A 20531-nucleotide genomic window follows, 5' to 3' on the forward strand; every position below is an offset into this window, starting at 1 on the left:
ATCATACAGCTTGTAAGCAGAATTCAAACCGAGGCAGCCTGACTCCATAAACTGGGTTCTGACTATACTGTATACTTCCTTAATAAGTAATTATTGATAGAACGATTAGTCCTTGATTCATAGCCCTATCTATTCCTTATGATACTTCATAGACCAAATTATTTAATATATTTTACATAATTTTAATATAATTATATGCATCGATATTTTCCTCCAAGAAATCATGTTACCAAAGGCTAAGACGATTCATAAAAATGTTTGAATAAAATAAAATAAAAACGTTTTTTAGGGAGAAAAAACCTCCATCAGAAAAGAGTTTTCCTTGGTCTCTTTCTGTTGGTACTTTCCAAGAATGTAAGAAGTTGAATTCTTACTGCCTGGAGAAGAAATTTCTAAGGTGCCTGACTCAATTCATTTATACCAAATCTATAAAACTCCCTCCTTCATATTAATTGTGAATATCAGCGTCCTGCCAATGAAGAAAAAACTCAAGATGGAAGAAAATAGAGATGGGATGTAGGTAGCACACTTCTTGCTTGAAAGTTTACAGCATAATCAGATACTTTGAAGAAGGACAAAAGATTTGGTGAAAAGTCTTACTTAAATATTTTCTGAGTTCTAATGCATGAGGATTATTTCATTTCACAATTGGTTAAAAATCATTTAATCATTAAAATTCTGCAAATAGACACTGTAACATGCAAACTAAAGAACCTAAGAGAACCATATTAATTACTACTAACCATGAAAATGCTCAGATCCTCTCCCCAGAACTTGCTTTGACTGACCAGACACTGCTGCATAATACATATGAATTTCCTTCAGATGTAATAAACACAATCTGAAAGCCTTTTGTAGAATTAAACAAGTTTTTAAAATATCACATTATGGAGCATAGTAGGTGTTTTCTGGTGTGTGTTGTATTTTATTGCGTAGCTGTCTCAACTTCTGCATATTTTTTGTTTTCCAAATCATTGATTCAAGATACTGACATTTTCCCCACGTCCAAAAAGATGATCAGCCATCAGTGACATAAAAGACCAACAAAAGCAGCTGGCGACTCAATTGTGAGCCAAAACAGAAATGAGGGGCTGACTTTGGTTATATTCTAATTGGAATAAAATCATGTCCTTTCCTTTGATGGAAAAAACAGTCAGGATACTGGGTAGCTGTTTTTCTAGTCTCTGTGACTAAGCTTGATAAGCCCCCTGAGGGCAGGGGTCATGTCTGTTTTACAGGAGCCCATGTCTGGCACAGAGTGTTTGCTTCATAAATAATTAACAAGAACCAAGCTCTGGGACTTGCCTGGTGGCTCAGGTAGTGGAGAATCTGCCTGCAATGTGGGAGACCTGGGTTCGATTCCTGGGTCAGGAGGATACCCAGGAGAAGGGAATGACAACTGGGAAGGGAATTCCAAATATTGGAATGGGCCACTCCAATATTCTTGCCTGAAGAATTCCATGGACAGAGGAGGCTGGCGGGCTACAGTCTATGGGATCGCAAAGAGTCAGACACAACTGAGCAACTAATACTTTAACTATGACTTTTTTTCAAGCTCTGGGAATTCAGAAAGAAACTTCAGAGAATGGTCTTGAATGCCGGGAACACAATCATTAGGCCCTGGAGCACACGGAGGGTGGTCAACAGCAGCAATAACTGCCATATGAGCACCTGTCCAGACTGGCCCTTCTTTGCCATCATCCCCACCCCTGCCATCTGCTGCACATGGTTAGAGACCTAGAAATGGGATAACAACCAGAAAAGGGGTGGAGGATTGATTCTGGGCTGTCTGGGACCTTTGCTCACACCCGCCCCCCTCCCGCTGCACACATCCTGGTACAGGAAGACAACAAGCCAAGAAAGATGCTTGGAGCACTTGCCCTGGAGCCTCCCTTCCCACTGCCCTCCCCTCTGCGCCCCCCTACCCCAACCCCCAGTTCATTCCACACACTCTGCTCCCTGCACTACATTCTCTGGCTGCCTAAGCCAGCTCTTCGCCCATGGACATTTCTTCCCCCTTTCCCATGCTCAGAAAAGTCACAAGAGTACTGTGGACCCTGGTACTGAAGATGATGCAGCCTGGCTAGGAGAGCCCGGTGGACCCTGGTACTGAAGATGGTGCGGCCTGGCTAGGACAGCCTGGGAACCAAGGCACGAGACGGGCCAGGCTCTGGAGGGCCACCGCCTGTCACTGTCCTGCCCCAAGGGAGAGGCAGTGCCCATGAGGGTTCCCTTTCAAGGGGGGCACTGCCTACTGGGACCCTGAGGGCTGCGCAACACATCCAGAAGCTGTCGAGGTCCACCTTGGAGAACCTGTCCTCATCAGCAAGATGACAGCAAAGAGCAATAAGCAGAACTGCCCGCTCAGACAAAGCAGAGAGGGGCCCGACGACTGCAGGGTGAGCAGAAAACGGTGGTCTCCCATGAAGTGACCATGACACGGAGGATCTCGGAGCAGAGACCACCAGGGGAACAGCTCCACAGACACAGAGAGAACTGGCGCTGTGTGCAGACCTCAGATGCTCTTCAGACACAGAAGACCAACCTTTCCAGCAGTGCCTTTGGTGGGGGGCAGGCCTGGCTACCACACAATGTTCAGGGCATCCCTAGCCTCAAGCCAGGAGATATGCCAGCAGCCAGGGCCAGGTTCACGGGCATGTGACTGATGCAGTCATATGGAGCCCCACCTTCAGAAGGCTCCTGTGCAGGATTTAATGCTCTGCTGTTGCTGTCTTGAAAGTCTTAACAATCATATCAATGAACTTGAGTTCTATAAGTGAAGTTGGATGGGATGATGGAATACAGACCTGCCCAGAGGAGATCCATGCAACACATCATTCTCAGCCATCCCATACGCATGTTTGTGTAGCTTCAGTGATGCCCTGTGAGCACAGAATTGCAACGGATGAAATGTATTCCCAGGTGGCGTAAGTGGTAAAGAACCCACCTACTAATGCAGGAGATGTAAGAGATGTGGGTTCAATCCCTGGGTCGGGAAGATCCCCTGGAGGAGGAAATGGCAACCCACTCCAGTATTCTTCCTGGGAAATCCCATGGAGAGAAGAGCCTGGCAGGCTACAGTCCGTAGGGTCTCACAAAGTCAGACACAACTGAGTACCTGTGATATGTATGAATTCAGTGAGATGCAAGGCCCCCAGGCAAGCACTATTGTGTTTTGTCTACAATAGAGGGACAGGTTTAGGGGAGCAGCCACACTTGCTGTTAGAACCACAGCCTGCTTAGAACCCGGGAAGAAGGCAGTGATGTCTATGAAATGTGCATGACCAAGAGACCCGATCACATTCTTTCTCGTGCCTACCACTCCCCTGAATTAGGCAACAACCTAAGCTGAAAACAACAACACAGAAGGAGAAGGAAAGACAGGATGGCCCTTAGTTCCTTTTTACCAGGCCCTCCTGAGTCATCAGGAGCATAAGGTCAATGTTGGTAGAACATGAGCATATCATGAAGTGAAATAAAGACAGTTCAGTAAGTTTTGTGCAGTGTTTCCACTGTTCTGGTCAGAAGTATACATGTATGTTGCTGTTGTTGTTTCATCACTCCACCATGTCTGACTCTTTGCGACCCCGTGGACTGTAGCCCTCCAGGTTCCTCTGTCCATGGAATTCTCCAGGCAAGAATACTGGAGTGGGTTGCCATTCCCTTCTACAGGGAATCGTCCCAACCCAAGGATAAAACCCAGGTCTCCTGCACTGCAGGCAGATTCTTTACCATCTGAGCCACCAGGGAAGACCTAACAGATTGAATAAATATATGCAATTACCTAAAGTATTTATCTCCCACCCCTCCCACACACACCAACCTTGGCATTCTCAACATTCCAGCTCCATTCCCACTAAGGCTACTAAAGGCCTGTCTCCCCAGGCCAGGGGGCAATGACTCTCACTAAGAGCTCTGCTCTAAGGCACTGGGAGGGAGAGCAGCAATGCCTGTCCTTTTTCCTGAATTCCATTCTTGAGGTCTTGAGCTCCACCCTACTATCATTGCTCCAAAGGCACTAGAAAGAACACATAATGAAGAACACATAATGTTGTCCTTCTTGATGTAAGTCAGTTTTAGAGCAAAACAACTATTACGTATGGATTTGTACAGAATGGCCTGATTGGTGGGGAAATAATTTATTCTGAAGCATGAGTCAGATTGCAATTAAGTCTATAGGGCACTTCATTCCAAATTCCCTGGCTAGGGGGTGATCAAAATCTCATCTACTATACTGCAACAAAGACTGGATTTCACTTTTTATTCCTGAAACAACCTAAAATTTAAATGGGAAGGCAAAAAAAAAAAAAAAATTACACAAGAACATTAGAAATAAATTCCATGGAGAGAAAAATGAACAATTTCTATCAGACAGCACAACACAGATGAGGACTCTATGAAGGCCTCTTCTCTAAATACTAAAGAGATCATTCAAACATAGTTTATGAGATTTGTTCAGATACATTCATAATCTGAATATATTTCACATACTGAGGCTTAAGGTCTACTGGAAGTCCACCATCTTGGACGCAGTGGGGAATAATCACTTTATGTCGTGTCCTGGGGTTATGTCATTCTTGGAAAGGTTGTGCCCTGCCCTCTTCCTGTCTCATTCCTAACAAGATTTACAAAGGACCAAAGATAATGTTCAAAGAAGAGTATCTAAGAATGTGTGTGTGACCAATGACACACGATCACAAAATGGGAACTTAAGGCTCCAGGAAAAAAAAAAAAGGCGTAGAGAATGTGAATCAATATCTCAAATCCCAAAATATCAATTTACCCTAAGTAGCAATGAGTTGGTGTTGGACAGGGAGGCCTGGCGTGCTGCAATTCATGGGGTTGCAAAGAGTCAGACACGACTGAGTGACTGAACTGAACTGAACAAGTTAAATATGAAAAATATACCAAATATTAAAGTATACCTTTACCAGAAAATCATCATTCAGATTTAATTTTAGAGATGATTAGAATCATTCAGATCAGCAAGACAGCCATCTGCTTTCAAGCACGCAGCTGCGCGCCTCTGAACAGCAACTTACCATGATTCATAACTTATTCATCCCAGGATGCTCTCTGACATCTGCTTTATCATCAGTTCAGTTTGTCATGCATTTCACTTCAAAGTTTCACAACCTCCATCCAGGTGACACAGTGAACCAGTAAGGTAGTCTTCTTGCACAAAAAGAATCAACTGTATAGCTCCCCAAGACTGATGATCCAATCATGAAACCATATACATGCATAAGTGTATAAAACACACATCCTTGGGCTGTCCCTGGTGATCCAGTGGCTAAGAGTCCATGCTCCCAATGCAGGGGGAACCCAGGTTTGACTCCTGGACAAGGAACTAGATCCCACATGCTGTAATTAAGACCTAGTTGGAGAAAGCAATGGCAAGCCACTCCAGTACTCTTGCCTGGAAAATCTCATGGACAGAGGAGCTTGGTAGGCTGCAGTCCATGGGGTCGCTACTAGTCGGACACGACTGAGCAACTTCACTTTCACTTTCATTTTCACTTTTCACTTTCACACATTGGAGAAGGAAATGGCAACCCACTCCAGTGTTCTTGCCTGGAGAATCCCAGGGATGGTGGAGCCTGGTGGGCTGCCGTCTATGGGGTCGCACAGAGTCAGACACGACCGAAGCGACTTAGCAGTAGCAGCAGCAATGGCCATATAATGGAGAAGGCAATGGCACCCTCCAGTACTTCTGCCTGGAAAATCCCATGGACGGAGGAGCTTGGTAGGCTGCAGTCCACGGGGTTGCTAAGAGTCGGACATGACTGAGCGACTTCCCTTTCACTTTTCACTTTCACGCATTGGAGAAGGAAATGGCAACCCACTCCAGTGTTCTCGCCTGGAGAATCCCAGGGACGGGAGAGCCTGGTGGGCTTCCGTCTATGGGGTCGCACAGAGTCGGACACGACTGAAGCGACTTTGCAGCACAGCCATATAAATATATAAGTAAAATATTTTTAAAAAAATACACAATCTTAGTCATTGCCCTTTAAAACAATAATGTCAGTAATGGCTACTGTTCAATCCCCTGTTGGCCAGGAACTTCAATTTCACCTTTATCACCACTCTGGAAAACAGATATTCTGACCTTCAGTTAACGCGGGAACAAATCACCAAGATAACATGACTTAGCCAGTGCCACTAAGTGTGGGCATGGCAGAGCTGAGCTATTTGCATCCAGGCCGATCGGTCTCCAAACCCAAGCTTCTGCAGCAACTAACTTTGAATAACTGAAATATTCTCATGAGTGGTCTAGAGGAGGAGAGACTATACTTAACCCAGTGCCATTTATTCTCAACCCAAGGAACGTCTTGCATATAGCAATTAGTTAACATAAATGCTTTAGAAATGGTAAGGCCCTGTGTAAACCTGTTAGACCTTTTTGCTCTCCAGGTCATCTTTTGCCAGTTCTGGCTGTCTACTGTTTCACTCTCCATTACTGACAGCTGCCAGGAGAAGATGAAGAATTCAGCAAGTGTGAAAGGATGGAGCCTGTTTCAGGGTGGTTGAAAGAGTACCTCGTGTCCTCTAACTTGGCAGAAGAGATGCTCAGTACACAGAGATTCTCCTCAAAAGAGACTGGTTTTATCTATTTTCTTTTGTCTCTAATTCTAGTGTGCAAATTGTTGCTTGCAATGTATTTTAAAATGACATTGTGTACAGAAATAAGTGCATTTGACATCAAACCTTGGTTCTGAAACCTAAAATTGGTCAGGCATTCTGCACCTTACTTTTACCATCTGTAAAAATGGGAACAATGACAACTTTGCTCTATGCCTCTTAAAAATGACATGTAGAAGACAACTAAATGGCATGAAAAGATAACGGTACATTGTGTAAATAGTCACATCCAGAAATAACAGGCATGTCACGATAACGTTTTTGCTGAAAAAAGTGGGAGATGTAGTTATAGAGGCAATGTCTGAGAAGTTATATATAAAATATCAACAGTTGCTGCTGGGTAATACTGTGATGTTTATTTTCTTTTTGACTATCTGTGCTTATTAAAATTTCTAGAACTATAACAGTAAAAATGTTCAATTGATGAAATACTGTTAAATTTTAAATGATGATGGGGAATTAGAAAATGCAGTAATTATACAAGAAAGACATCCCGGCAGTCAGTAGCTAACTTACCACCTTTAAAGCACTACATGTGATTAAAAAGCAAGACCCAACAATATGCTGTCTATAAGACACCCACAGTGGATGCAGTGATAAAGGTATTAAAGTAAAGGGATGGACAATAATATACAGATAATTCTCATTATTTACAGTAGTTATATCCTATAAAGTCACTGCAAACAGTGAATTAGCAAATATGGAACTAATGCTCCCAAGGAAAACACAAGGATTAGGTTCCTGCAAGCCTCTTTTCCTCCTCCATAAGACACATCACAACTTTATTATACTTAGGACATTAGACAACACCTCAGCATTACAATGGCACCCCACTCCAGTACTCTTGCCTGGAAAATCCCATGGACGGAGGAGCCTGGTAGGCTGCAGTCCATGGGGTTGCCAAGCGTCAGACACGACTGAGTGACTTCCCTTTCAATTTTCACTTTCATGCATTGGAGAAGGAAATGGCAACCCACTCCAGTGTTCTTGCCCAGAGAATCCCAGGGATGGGGGAGCCTGGTGGGCTGCTGTCTATGGGGTGGCACAGAGTCGGACACGACTGAAACGACTTAGTAGCAGCAGCAGCAGCAGCATTACAACTGAGGGCCATCTTAAACAGTGAAATCACATACACACACACACACAAAGCACAAATTTGTAAAAAACTAAATAGACCACAAAAAGCACATTTGTTTACAGCACAAGAACTGAAACAAAACAGCAAACCACCTCCTTGTTCAACCTCAGCTAAGAATATGTATGTCAAGCAACTCAAATTTTTTTTGCCATTCCATACACGTCTTTGAATGACACAGAAAAAGTGCTGTGAATACTGATTTCATTTGATGTGTTTTACTAATAGCTTTTAGTGAGTAGGAAAACTTATAAATATGGAATCTGTGAATAATGAGAATCAACTGTACCATGCAAGCAGTACTCAAAGGAAAGCTGACGTGACAACATGACTATCAGTCAAAACAGACTTCAGAGTACGAAAAATTACCACAGATAAAGAGGGACACTGCTGCTAAGTCGCTTCAGTCGTGTCCGACTCTGTACGACCCCATAGACGGCAGCCCACCAGGCTTCCCCATCCCTGGGATTCTCCAGGCAAGAACACTGGAGTGGGTTGCCATTTCCTTCACTACTTAATGATAAAAGAGACAAATCACCAATAAAATGCAACAATCTTAAATGTATATGCACCTAATAAGAGATCAGCAAAATAGATGAAGAAAAAGTGATAAAACAAAAGGGGAAATGGAAAAATTGGGTTTTTTGCTAGAGGCTTCAACATTCTTCTCCTAGTAGTCAGTAGACCAAGTATGCTGACTATCAACTAGAAAAGAGAAAAATGAACGTCATCAACCAACCGTATCAAAATGACATTGATAAAGAGCTTCACCTGAAAAGAGCAGATACACAATCTTACCAAGTACACATGATTCATTCACCAAGACAGACAATGCTCTGTCTCAAAATCAGCCTTACCTAATTTAAAACAATTGAAGCCACAGAAAACTTATTTTTCTGACCATAACAAAATTAAACTAGAAATAAATAAGAGAACGATATGTAGGTGATCTTCAAATAATTGGAAACTAAACAACACAGATTTCACAAAATTCCAACCAAAATCTCAGCAGATTTTATGTACATATGGGCAAGCTGATTCTAAAATTTATATGGAAAGGCAAAGGAACTACAATAACCAAATCAATTTTAAAAGAGAAAAACAAAGTTGAAGGACTTGCACTCCTTGATTTTAAGACTTACCATATAGCTGTAGTCATCAATATGTGTGGTGTTAGTGGAAAGATAAGATGAATGAAATAAAGAGTCCAAAAATGGGCCCACACAAATATAGTCAAATAAATCTGGACAAGTTACAAAGGTAATTCAATGGAGAAACAGTATCTTTCTGAAAAATGGATTAGAACAGTTGGATATTCATATGCAAAAAAAAATAAACTTGACCTATAATTGATACCATATACAAAAATCAACTTTGTTGTAAGTCATGTCCAACTCTTTGCAACGCCATGAACTGCAGCAACACCAGGCTTTCCTGTACTTCACCATCTCCCAGAGTTTGCTCAGATTCATGTACATTGAGTAGGTGATGCCATTCAACCACTTCATCCTTTGTCACCCCCTTCTCCTTCTGCCCTCAATCTTTCCCAGGATCAGGGTCTTTTCCCATGAGTCGGGTCTTCACATCAGGTGGCCAAAGTATTGGCACTTCAGCTTCAGCATCAGCCCTTCCAGTGAATATTCATGATTGATTTCCTTTCAGTTCAGTTCAATGGCTCAGACATGTCCAACTCTTGCGATCCCATGGACTGCAGCTTGCCAGGCTTCCCTGTCCATCACCAACTCCCAGAGCTTGCTCAAATTCATGTTCACTGAGTCATCAGTAATGCCGTCCAACCATCTCATCCTCTGTCGTCCCCTTTTACTCCCGCCTTCAATCTTTCCCAGCACCAGGGTCTTTTCTGATGAGTCAGTTCTTCGCATCAGGTGGCCAAAGTATTGGAGTGTAGCTCTTGAGCATCAATCCTTCCAATGAATATTCAGGACTGATTTGCTTTAGGATAGACTGGTTTGATCTCCTTGCAGTCCAAGGGACTCTCTAGAGTCTTCTCCAACACCACAGTTTAAAAGCTTTAATTCTTCAGTGCTCAGCTTTCTTTACAGTCCAACTCTCACATCCATACATGACTACTGGAAAAACCATATCCTTGACTAGACGGACTTTTGTTGGCAAAGTAATGTCTCTGCTTTTAAATATGCTGTCTAGGTTGGTCATAGCTTTTGACCAACACTTTTGACCAAGGAGCAAGCATCTTTTAATTTCATGGCTGCAGTCACCATCTGCAGTGATTTTGGAGCCCAAGAAAATAAAGTCTGTCACTGTTTCCATTGTTTCACCATCTATTTGCCATGAATTGATGGGACCAGATGCCATGATCTTAGTTTTTTGAATGTTGAGTTTTAAGCCAGCTTTTTCACTCTTTCACCTTCATCAAGAGGCTCTTTAGTTCGTCTTCTCTTTCTGCCATAAGGGTGGTGTCATCTGCATATCTGAGCTACTAATATTTCTCCTGGCAATCTTGATTCCAGCCTTTGCTTCATCCAGCCCAGCATTTCGTGTGATGTGCTCTGCATATAAGTTAAATAAGCAGGGTGACAATATACAGCCTTGATGTACTCTTTTTCCAATTTGGAACCAGTCTGTTGTTCATGTCTGGTTCTAACTGTTGCTTCTTGACCTGCATACAGATTTCTCAAGAGGCAGGTCAGGTGGTCTGGTATTCCCATCTCTTGAAGAATTTTCCATAGTTTGTTGTGATCCACACAGTCAAAGGCTTTGGCATAGTCAATAAAGCAGAAGTAGATGTTCTTCTGGAACTCTCTTGCTTTTTCGATGATCCAATGGATGTTGGCAATTTGATCTCTGGTTCCTCTGCCTTTTCTAAATCCAGCTTGAACATCTAGAAGTTCATGGTTCATGTACTGTTGAAGCCTGGCCTGGAGAATTTTGAGTATTACTTTGCTAGTGTGTGAGATGAGTGCAATTGTGCGGTAGTTTGAGCATTCTTTGGAATTGGAATGAAAACTGACTTTTTCGAGTCCTGTGGCCACTGCTGAGTTTTCCACATTTGCTGGCATATTGAGTGCAGCACTTTCACAGTATCATCTTTTAGGATTTCCTTTAGGATTGATCAACTTATTATGGAATGAATGTTTGTTCTCCCTCCAAAATTATTATGTTGAAGCCCTAAGCTCCTATGTGATGGTATTAGGAGGTGGGGCCTTGAGGAAACAATTAGGTGTAAACTTCATGTAAATGAAGTGTTGACGGGGGTCATCTAATCCCATGATTCAATCTAAATGTAAAATTATAAAACTTTTAGAAATTCTCCCTGACACTGCTGCTGCTGCTAAGTCACTTCAGTCGTGTCCGACTCTGTGTGACCCCATAGATGGCAGCCCATCAGGCTCCCCCGTCCCTGGGATTCTCCAGGCAAGAACACTGGAGTGGGTTGCCATTTCCTACTCCAATGCATGAAAATGAAAAGTGAAAGGAAAGTTGCCCAGCTGTGTCTGACTCTTTGTGACCCCATGGACTGCAGCCCACCAGGCTCCTCCATCCATGGGATTTTCCAGGCAAGAGTACTGGAGTGGGGTGCCATCGCCTTCTCCAGACACTGGGTTAGGCAAAAAGTTCTAAGACATCATCAAAAGTAAAATCTTTAGAAGAGGCAAACTGATAAATTAGATTGCATCAAAATTAAAAACTTTTGCCCTTAAAAATGGTCCAAGTGTTAAAAGAATAAAAAGTCAAGCCACAACTAGATGAAAAATATTTACAAATCACATATTCAACAACAGATTTGTATCTAGAATATATAAAGAACTCTGAAAATGCAAGTATAAGAACACAAACATCTCCCCACAAAATAGGCAGAAGATTTGAACAGACACTTCACCAAAAGAAGATACAACTTCAACAAGGACCAGCTGTATACCAAAGAGAGCTCAATACTGTATAATAACATAATAACCTATATGGGAAAACAGTCTGAAAAAGAGTGGGTAGATATATATATATATACATACACATATATATATATATAAAACTTAATCACTGTGCTGCACACTTGAAACTAACACACTGTAAATCAACTCTATCCCCGTATAAAGTAAAAATTAACTTACAAAACAAAGATGCACATATGGCAAATAAAATTCTGAAAAAAATTATCAAAATCATTGGCCATTAGGGAAACGCAGAATAAAATGACAATGAATACCATTACATGCCTGTTAGAAAAACAACTGGAATTCATAAACTGCTGATGATAGTACAGAATGGTACAAATTCTGAAGAACATATACCTACTATAAGATCCAGTAGTTCCAAGCCTAGGTATTAATATTTATAGACTCATGAAAACCTATGTTCACACATAACATGTACAGAAATGTTTATCACAATTTTATTCATAATCACCAAAAATTGAAAATAACCTAAATACTCAGGCAAAGGGATAAATACCTTGTGAATCCATCCTTACAATGGAATACGACTCAATAATAAAAAGGAATGAATTCTTGATGTAGGCAAAAATGCGGATGAATCTCATTGACATTATACTGAGTAAAAGAAGCCAATCTCAAGGGTTACACACCATATGATTCCATTTATATGATATTCTGGAAAAAGCTAATCTGTAATAGTGGAAAATACATCAGTGGTCACCAGAGGTTAGGGGTAGGAGAAAAGGGCTAATTACAAAAACAGAAGCAGGAAAAGATTTTTTGATACAACAGAACTGTTCTGTGGTCATTACACCATTCTGCGCATGAGTTATAACTCATAGAATTGTACATCCAAAAAGAGGTCAATTTAACTGAACATAAATTTTTAAAAATAATAAATTAATAAAAGTTTAAAAAAAAAAAACCCTTTATGCCAACAGAAGAGAATGTAAGTTGGCAGACTGTAAACCTTACAGTTAAGACTGCCTGCTATATAATTTATTTATTCATGGATCTCTCAGGAATTGGTAATAGGTTTATGTAAATAAAGAAAAGCTATAACCCCCTTGCAATATATATTTTCTTAAATACTTTTGACAGCTCTCTCTAGAACTATTTTTGCTAAATGTTTTTCAAACTAAACTTAGAAGTCAAGGGAGTGTGTGCATGCAAAATCACTTTAGTCGTGTCCGACTCTTTGGGACACTATGGACTATAGCCCACCAGGCTCCTCTGTCCTTGGGATTTCCCAGGCAAGAATACTGAAGTGGGTTGCCATTTCCTTCTTCAGGGGATCTTCCCAACCCAAGAATCAAACCTGCATCTCCTTCTTGCAGATGGGTTCTTTACCACTGAGCCACCGGGAAGACCCATGAATGGTATAAGAAGAAGGAAAAGGGTAGAACTGAATTGTCTACCCTATGTAAAGTGAAAAAAACACCCAAAGATCCTGCCCAACTTAAGCTCTGTCCCTTATAATCTGTAGATTAATTGAAAGAAGAGAATGCAAAAATATGGTAAGAGTGAATCATAACTAGAGTTATATGAACTTCATTCCACTGTATTTGGACTTAAATTGGCTTCATGAATCTGTCACTTTTCACCTTGCCTTTAAGGTAAGCAGAGAGGCAGCAGGACAATTCAAAGACAGGCCACTGTGTGCAGGCAAGGCCAGAACTAGACCTCAGGCTTCTTGTCTCCCTTTGCTAAAATCCAGAAGAGCTACAATGGGTTTTGAAGGACACAGTGCCCACTAACCCAATGAACAGCCCATTGTTAGTTTGTTATTGTTTTCATCTTGAATTATCTAACACTTTTTAAAATAAATGTTGGTATAATCATAGCACTTGTTTCTGTTCCCTCCCTTCAGGAGTGTCAGGTTGGCTTGGAGAAAGCGGTGGGGGAGTGTTTCCCTTGACTTAGTACAAAACATCTGGAGCTCCAGATTAAAGAGATTTAGAAGAGCGATAGTCCTAGAAATGGGACGGTGATGCTGAAAATTTAGCAGGGTTAAAAAAAAATAATTCATTGTTCTGATTTTCTTTCAGAATAATGTTACAACGATCAGTAGACGAGCAGGTAATTGACATAATATTTTAAAAGCATCCTGTCCTTATTGCCCCAAAATGCTTATGACTTTTCAAGAGAAATTCAAAATTGCAGAAATGACCCAAAAAGTGTTTCCCTATGGGTTTCTGTACATATCCTATTCAGGTCAATTTATGCCATCTCTGAGGGTTATAAAGAGATGGCACTAATTCAAAACTTGGGGGAAAATGGAAAAATAAAGCCTTATCTACATTGTGGGCTGCTTAAGTCAAGTCAGTCCACTCCAGAAATTACCCACCACTCATTTCACAACCTTTCACCCACAATCACACCTTAGGAGAATCCCTGTTCAATCCCTATTTTGGGAAGATCCACTGGAGAAGGAAATACCAACCCACTCCACTATTCTTGCCTGGGAAATCCCCTGCATAGAGGAGCCTGGCAGGCTACAGTCCATGGGGTTGCAAAAGAGTCAGACATGACATAGTGACTAAACAACAAAGTTAACATCACCCAACAATCCTAACTCAACAACACCAGCCCATCTCCCACCTTTGAAGTGTAAGAACACTTCTGTTTTGCTATGTCTGACCTTGGACCAAAAGGCAGCTACCTCTGAAAATGGTATAGCATTTTGTCAGGAAGATAGGCCCTGAGGTATCGGGGGAGGGGCAGGGAGGAAGAGAATCTGGAGTCAGAAAACTCCAACTGAAGTTGACAAGATTATCTGGAACCACCACTATTCCAGGAGAAGGTAAGCTAGAGATGACACTGCTTACCTCAGAGGGTAATTTGAAGATCAAACGAGATAAAGACCTGAAAATGCTTTATAAAGTGTTAGTCACTCAGTCATGTAGCCAGCCAGGCTCCTCTGTCTACATGATTTTTCCAGGCAAGAATAAAGAAGTGGGTAGCCATTGTCTCCTCCAGGGGAGCTTCCCCTCCCAGGGATGGAACTGGCATCTCCTGTGTCTCATGCACTGCAAGCAGATTACTTACCTGCTGAGCCATGGGGGAAGCCCCATAGAGCATGCGCTCTACTACTGAGCTACACCCCCACTTATAAAGCATTAGGTAGCCTGGTAGGCTGCAGTTCATGGGGTCGCAAAGAGTCAGACACGACTGAGCAACTTCACTTTGACTTTTCACTTTCATGCGTTGGAGAAGGAAGTGGCAACCCACTCCAGTGTTCTTGCCTGGAGAATCCCAGGAACGGGGGAGCCTGGTGGGCTGCGGTCTATGGGGTCACACAGAGTTGGACACGACTGAAGTGACTTAGCAGCAGCAGCAGCAGCTTATAAACGCAACAAGGAGCTGCTGTTTCCCAATTTTCCAGACCCTGGGTTGGTTGAATGTTCTTCGCTGAACAGAACCTGACCCGCCTTGAGTTATTTGGGACAGACAGCAGAAGGGCTCTGCCTGCAGAACTGACAGACACTCACTCCTGCCTCCTCAGCTGGTTTCGGGGAGGTGGGTGGGGGCGGGGTGAGGCTTCCTTTTCGCCTGTTTTTATTTGAATTTTTTGAAGACCAGGCTCAACTCTTAACCTTAGGGGGAAAAAAGAAATGCATTTTACCTTTTACCTAGCTAGCTGAGGTCCACAGCCACAGCGAATGCAAACCAACCTTTCAAGTTAAAGAATCACAACAAAGTTAAAGACTTTCAGGCCTCTCTCTTTTCCTTTCTCCTTCCCGCCGACCCGCCCCCACCCCGCCCCCGGCCAAGCGGTCTTCAGTGATACTACTATCAGAGCCTGTCATTTAAGAGAGGGGGTGAGGGGAAAAGACGGAAGGTCGGTCCCGGAGAGAGAGCTTCCTACATTAACAACGGTCAAGTTTCCCTGCCACTCCCTAACTCGACTGACCTCAGCCGAAACACTCGCCCAAGTCCTTCCTGCGGCGGGAGGGAGGCCGGGGGCGGTGACTCAAATACACCGGCCCGCCGGTCAACCGCAGGCAAACCTGACTCTTGGCCAACTTGTAGCCACAGACAGCAACAAAAGCACAGAAGTCCTTCACCGCTAGCTCCAAAAACACACTGCAACCGCCGGCGGCGCCGCAGTGGCAGCCTCGGTACCAGGTCCAGTTCTTTAAGGAGTACGCGTCCCTCCTCCGCTCTCCGTCCCACTCCCCGGGCGGCACACACTTCTCTCCTTCAGGAAGTCCCTGGTCCCACTCCCCGGGCGGCACACACTTCTCTCCTTCAGGAGGTCCCTGGTCCCTCTGCCACTTCTACGGAGGGGGAAGCGGCCCTGAAGAAGGTTCCCACCGAAGTAGCCCGAAGCCCACTACTCCGTGCCCCATCCCTCCGCCCTCCCGCTCAGATAGGGGCGCGTGCTGCTGGCCAAGGTCCCCGTTCTCAAGATGCCGGAGTCCGACGGGACACGGAGGGGCAGGCGGGAAGCAGTGATGGGGCAGGACGGAGCCTGAGGTTCTTAGAGGACAGATGGGGCGGGTTTAGGGGAAGAGGGACACTCTCTCTCCCGCGGCCCTCCACCCCCACCCCGCCACCGCCCGCTCACAGACAGTAACTCCAAAACGCACAGGTGCCCCGTAAGATAAAGGCCTTTTCTCTCTATCGCCTCTCTTCTCTCCCTTGCTCCCCTTCGGACACCTGGTGGAAAAGCAAGGTGCCAGTGTACCTGGAGCGAACACCATGATTTCCTCCAGCCGCCGCACCCCAAGGTAAGGAGAGACAGACGGGCAGGCGGAAGGTGAGGGGCAGGCCACGGCTTGGGGGCCGGTGCACGGCGCGCTGGGCGCGGGTCGGGCGGTCAGCACCTCGGACAGCTCTGGCCGCGCGGTCCCGGCCCCGCGCGCTCCACCTCCACAATGCACCGCTCTGCCCGGCGCCGCGACGCGAGGAGCGGAGGCTGCTGCTCGGTCCAGCTGTCATGCCCGCGCCAGCGCGGCGCACCCGCTGCCTGGGGAGCAGCACCACTTCCACCGAGAGGGACCGACGGATGAGGAAGAGAGAAAAGGTAAAGGCCCGGCTTCCCGGCAGGGGGCAGCTAATTGCTTCTAATTACCTGCTGTCTCTCGCCGCCCCCCGTGGATGTTGGACTGGCATTTAGGATGAGTTTGCCCTTTTAAAAAAAAATTTTTTTTTAACTCAAAAAGCTTTACTCTAGAGGCTGACTCGAGTTCTCCGAGTTGGGTTGGCTCAACAGAGGGGTGGGACCCCTCTGTTTAGTTATGGGGTCCTTGGAGTCCATGACTCCTCTCTCAACATAAGGTCAGAAAGGATGCTGGAGGGAAGAACAAGTTGAGGATGGAGCATGTGAGGAGGGCGCCACATCAGGCCCCCTGCTCCCAGGCTGCTCTGAAAGCTCCGAGCTTGGACACCCTCAAGGTCATCGTGTGAGAGATAGCAGGGCTGTCCAGAGCAGAGGAAAGAGGCATAGGTGAGGCAGGTCTCCTCCACCAACACACACACACACAACCCCTGTGAAAGGTGGGGCAAAGAGAGTTCCCTTCAGGTGTGAGAAGAGCCCTGAGACCAATCAAGAAACATCAGTGCTTTCCCTGCCTTTATCCAAATGAACACCCACCCAGGTGTACACCCTGTTCTATTCTGAAGTTACCCAGACGTGGCCACCACCGTGCTCACTTCAAGCTTCTAATACACTGTTATTTTAAAACATTTTCTCCTTCTGCCAAGAACTGCTTGTGTGGTGTGGACAGCCCACACTAGATATTACCCAGCTTGAAACAAATCCATCTGGGTTACAACCCCCGAGCTAGGGTGACATAAGGATCCTCTACACTCAAAGCAAACATCAGTGGCTTTGGGTTTTAGCCTGTTTTTGAAGCTGAGTGGAGTTTTCCAAGAACAAAAGGTGATCCAGGTCATCACTGGTGTTTCACTGGGGTTTCTTTACTTGTACCTCTCCCTGGAAAATGTAGCTTTTCTGAAAACACCAGAATTTCTTACTAATTTGGTTGGTGGCCATAAGCTCTACACTCTTGGCAAATAGCAAGCATTCAAATGGCCTTACTGGCACTAGTTTTGTTCAAAGCCATCTGATAGATTGCAAATGCAAATAGTTTTACAGCTCTTGGACTACAGTTTGCATGGAGGCATATGGGCAGTCTGAGCAGAAAACAATCAGTACTGCTCTTAGCACCTGGCTCAACACAGCCTTGAACAGATGGGGCTTGCCTCAGCAGCAACAAGATGCAAGTCATCTGATGGGCAGGATGAAGGGTGTGTATATTCAGGATGTCGTCTTCCCACTTCTTGGGTTACACCAGAAATGGGAAACCAATGATGCGTCACTCTCTCTGCTTTATTACTGACAGAAGTGCAAGACACTATTTGAAATACTCTTTAAACAACTGAAAGACCTCATTTAACATGCTCAAAAGATCTCTCATAAGCTTAAATTTTAATGAGTTTATTCCCTTAGTGCATAAACAATTTACTCTTTATTAAGTTCAAGAAAAAGCAATGGAGTGTAGGAAGATAAAAAAGGCTTGGGAATCAGTCTGACTCAAATAGAACATCTTCACTATTTACTAGCTGTGTGACCTCAGATAAGTGACTTAACTGTATTATCTGCAATAGAAGGATTATGGTATCTTGAATGTTTGTTGTGAAGATTAAATGTGATAATGGATTAATGGATTTATTAAGAGCACTGGTGGTTTAGTCACTAAGTCCTGTCCAACGACCCCAGGACTGTAGCCCGCCAGGCTCCTCTGTCCATGGGATTTTTCAGGCAAGAATACTGGAGTGGGTTGCTATTTCTGTCTCCAGGAAAAAATAATGGAGTGTAGGAAAAGAAAAAGGCTTGGTAATCAGTCCGCCTCAAGTATTAAACACATTCCAGGAAATTACTGGGAGTGGAGGACACCCTGAAAGTGAAAGTGAAAGTCACTCAGTTGTGTCTGACTCTTTTCGACCCCATGGACTATACAGTCCATGGAATTCTCCAGGCAAGAATACTGGAGTGGGTAGCCTTTCCCTTCTCCAGGGGATCTTTCCAACCCAGGGATCAAACCGGGGTCTCCTGCATTGCAGGTGGATTCTTTACCAGCTGAGCTATGAGGGGGAACACCCTACAGGAATGAAAACTAAATATGTTAGATATTCTCCTAACCTGTAATTCTCCAACCTGACTGTGCACGTGAATCCCATGGAGATCTTGTCAAAATGCAGATAATGACTCATGAGACTGCAGGGGGGCCTGAGATCTGCATTTCTAACAAGCTCCCTAGTGATGTCCTTGCTGTAGGTGCTGCTGGTCCGTGGGCTACATTTTGAGTAGCAAGATGTTGATGTATTAGCATTTTAAAAGAAATTACTTTTAGCACATCTTTTAAAATATTTAGAAACACACCCTTCATCCTGCCCATCAGCTGACTTGCCTCTTGTTGATGCTGAGGCAGGCCTCATCTGTTCAAGCCCATGTCCCTTTTCAGTCGGTCCCAATCCACCTCTGCATGTCCCCAAGTCCCTGATCTGCTTTCTGTCACTATAGCTTTTCCAGCTTTTTCTAGAATTTCACATCAATGGAATCCTACAGTGCGTGCTCTGTGGTGTCTGGTTTCCGTTGCTCCGTACATTGTTGAAATTTACCAACGTTGTACCTCTATCTGCCACAATTTGTGTAGCTCAATAGCGTTGATGGACTTCGAGGATGTTTTAGTTTCTGGCTATGATGAATAAAGTTATTGTCAATGTTCTGCATAAGTCTGGGTGTGGATCATGTGCCCAGTCACTCTGTTCTCTGATAATCACCTAGGAGTAAAATGCATGGGTCTTAGGGTAAGTAACAGCTTAATGCTATAAGAAACTATCAAATTGTTTTCCAGGGTGGTTGTAACACTTTACATTCCCACCAGAGTTCTAGTTGCTCCTTGTCTTATATCTCATCAACACCTAGCATTGTCAGTCCTTTTACTTTTCTGCCTTCTACAGGGTATGTAACGATACCTTACTATGGTTTGAATGTACAGCTGAGAATGCACTAGCCAATGGGATCCAAGTGGTAAAAAAATTAAGCCATGGGGAACTCTCTAAGGAGGAGAATAAGAGGTTGTTCTGGATTAGGAGTTGTGAGGTTGAAAGATGAGCTTCACAAGAGCAAAGTAAGAAAGCTGCCAGGACTGGAGATAGGCTTTCTTGGTTTAAGGTGGAGACCTGAAGGACAGCAAGGTCTCGAGAGCACCTCTGTAAGTGACTGCAGAACAATCCCCAGGGAGGAAGTGAAAGAACCCAGAGACTGAAGTGAGCGATGCAGAGGTCACTCTGGAAGGCTAGTGGACAAAGATGAGGAGATAATGGGCCTCACGGCTTGGCTTCCATCAGCGGATGTTGGGCAGGGGCATGGATAGTTAGAACTACTGAGAAGTTGCCAGATACATCTAAGGAGAAGACAGTTACAAGGTCTTTGAATAAGCCAATAATGCATAACTAGCATGGTAACAGGCTTCTCTGGGGTGGCTCACAAGGTAAAGAATTCACCTGCAATACTTCCTTGGCGGCTCAGACAGTAAGGAATGTGCCTGCTATGCAGGAGACCTGCGTTCTATCCCTGGGTAGGGAAGATCCCCTGGAGAAGGAAATGGCAACCCACTCCAGTATTCTTGCCTGGAGAATTCCATGGACAAAGGAGCCTGGCAGGCTACAGTCCATGGGGTTGCAAAGAGTGGAACATGACTGAATGACTAACACTTTCACTTTCTTTCGTGGTAATTGATTTTTACACCACTTTAAGTAACAACAGTAGACCTTAGGCTAGATCTTACTGCTTTAGAGAGAGACTGACCTGAGTTCAGAAAATAAACAAT

General features: G+C 44.0%; 1 protein-coding gene across 1 annotated transcript in view; it reads right to left on the reverse strand.

Moving 5' to 3' along the window:
* AKAIN1 (A-kinase anchor inhibitor 1) overlaps positions 1 to 16716 on the reverse strand; it is a 32923-nt gene extending 16207 nt beyond the window's left edge. Inside the window, exon 1 of the mRNA XM_086372285.1 lies at positions 16379 to 16716. Within this exon, the coding sequence (XP_086228411.1) occupies positions 16379 to 16394 (16 nt within the window). The 5' untranslated portion in view covers positions 16395 to 16716. The remainder of the gene's footprint in view (positions 1 to 16378) is intronic.
* Positions 16717 to 20531: the final 3815 nt, after the last annotated feature.

This window comes from Bos grunniens, chromosome 24, assembly GCF_055505025.1.
Source record: "Bos grunniens cultivar Pamir isolate PY7600 chromosome 24, Bosgru_T2T1.0, whole genome shotgun sequence".
NCBI lineage: Eukaryota > Metazoa > Chordata > Mammalia > Artiodactyla > Bovidae > Bos > Bos grunniens.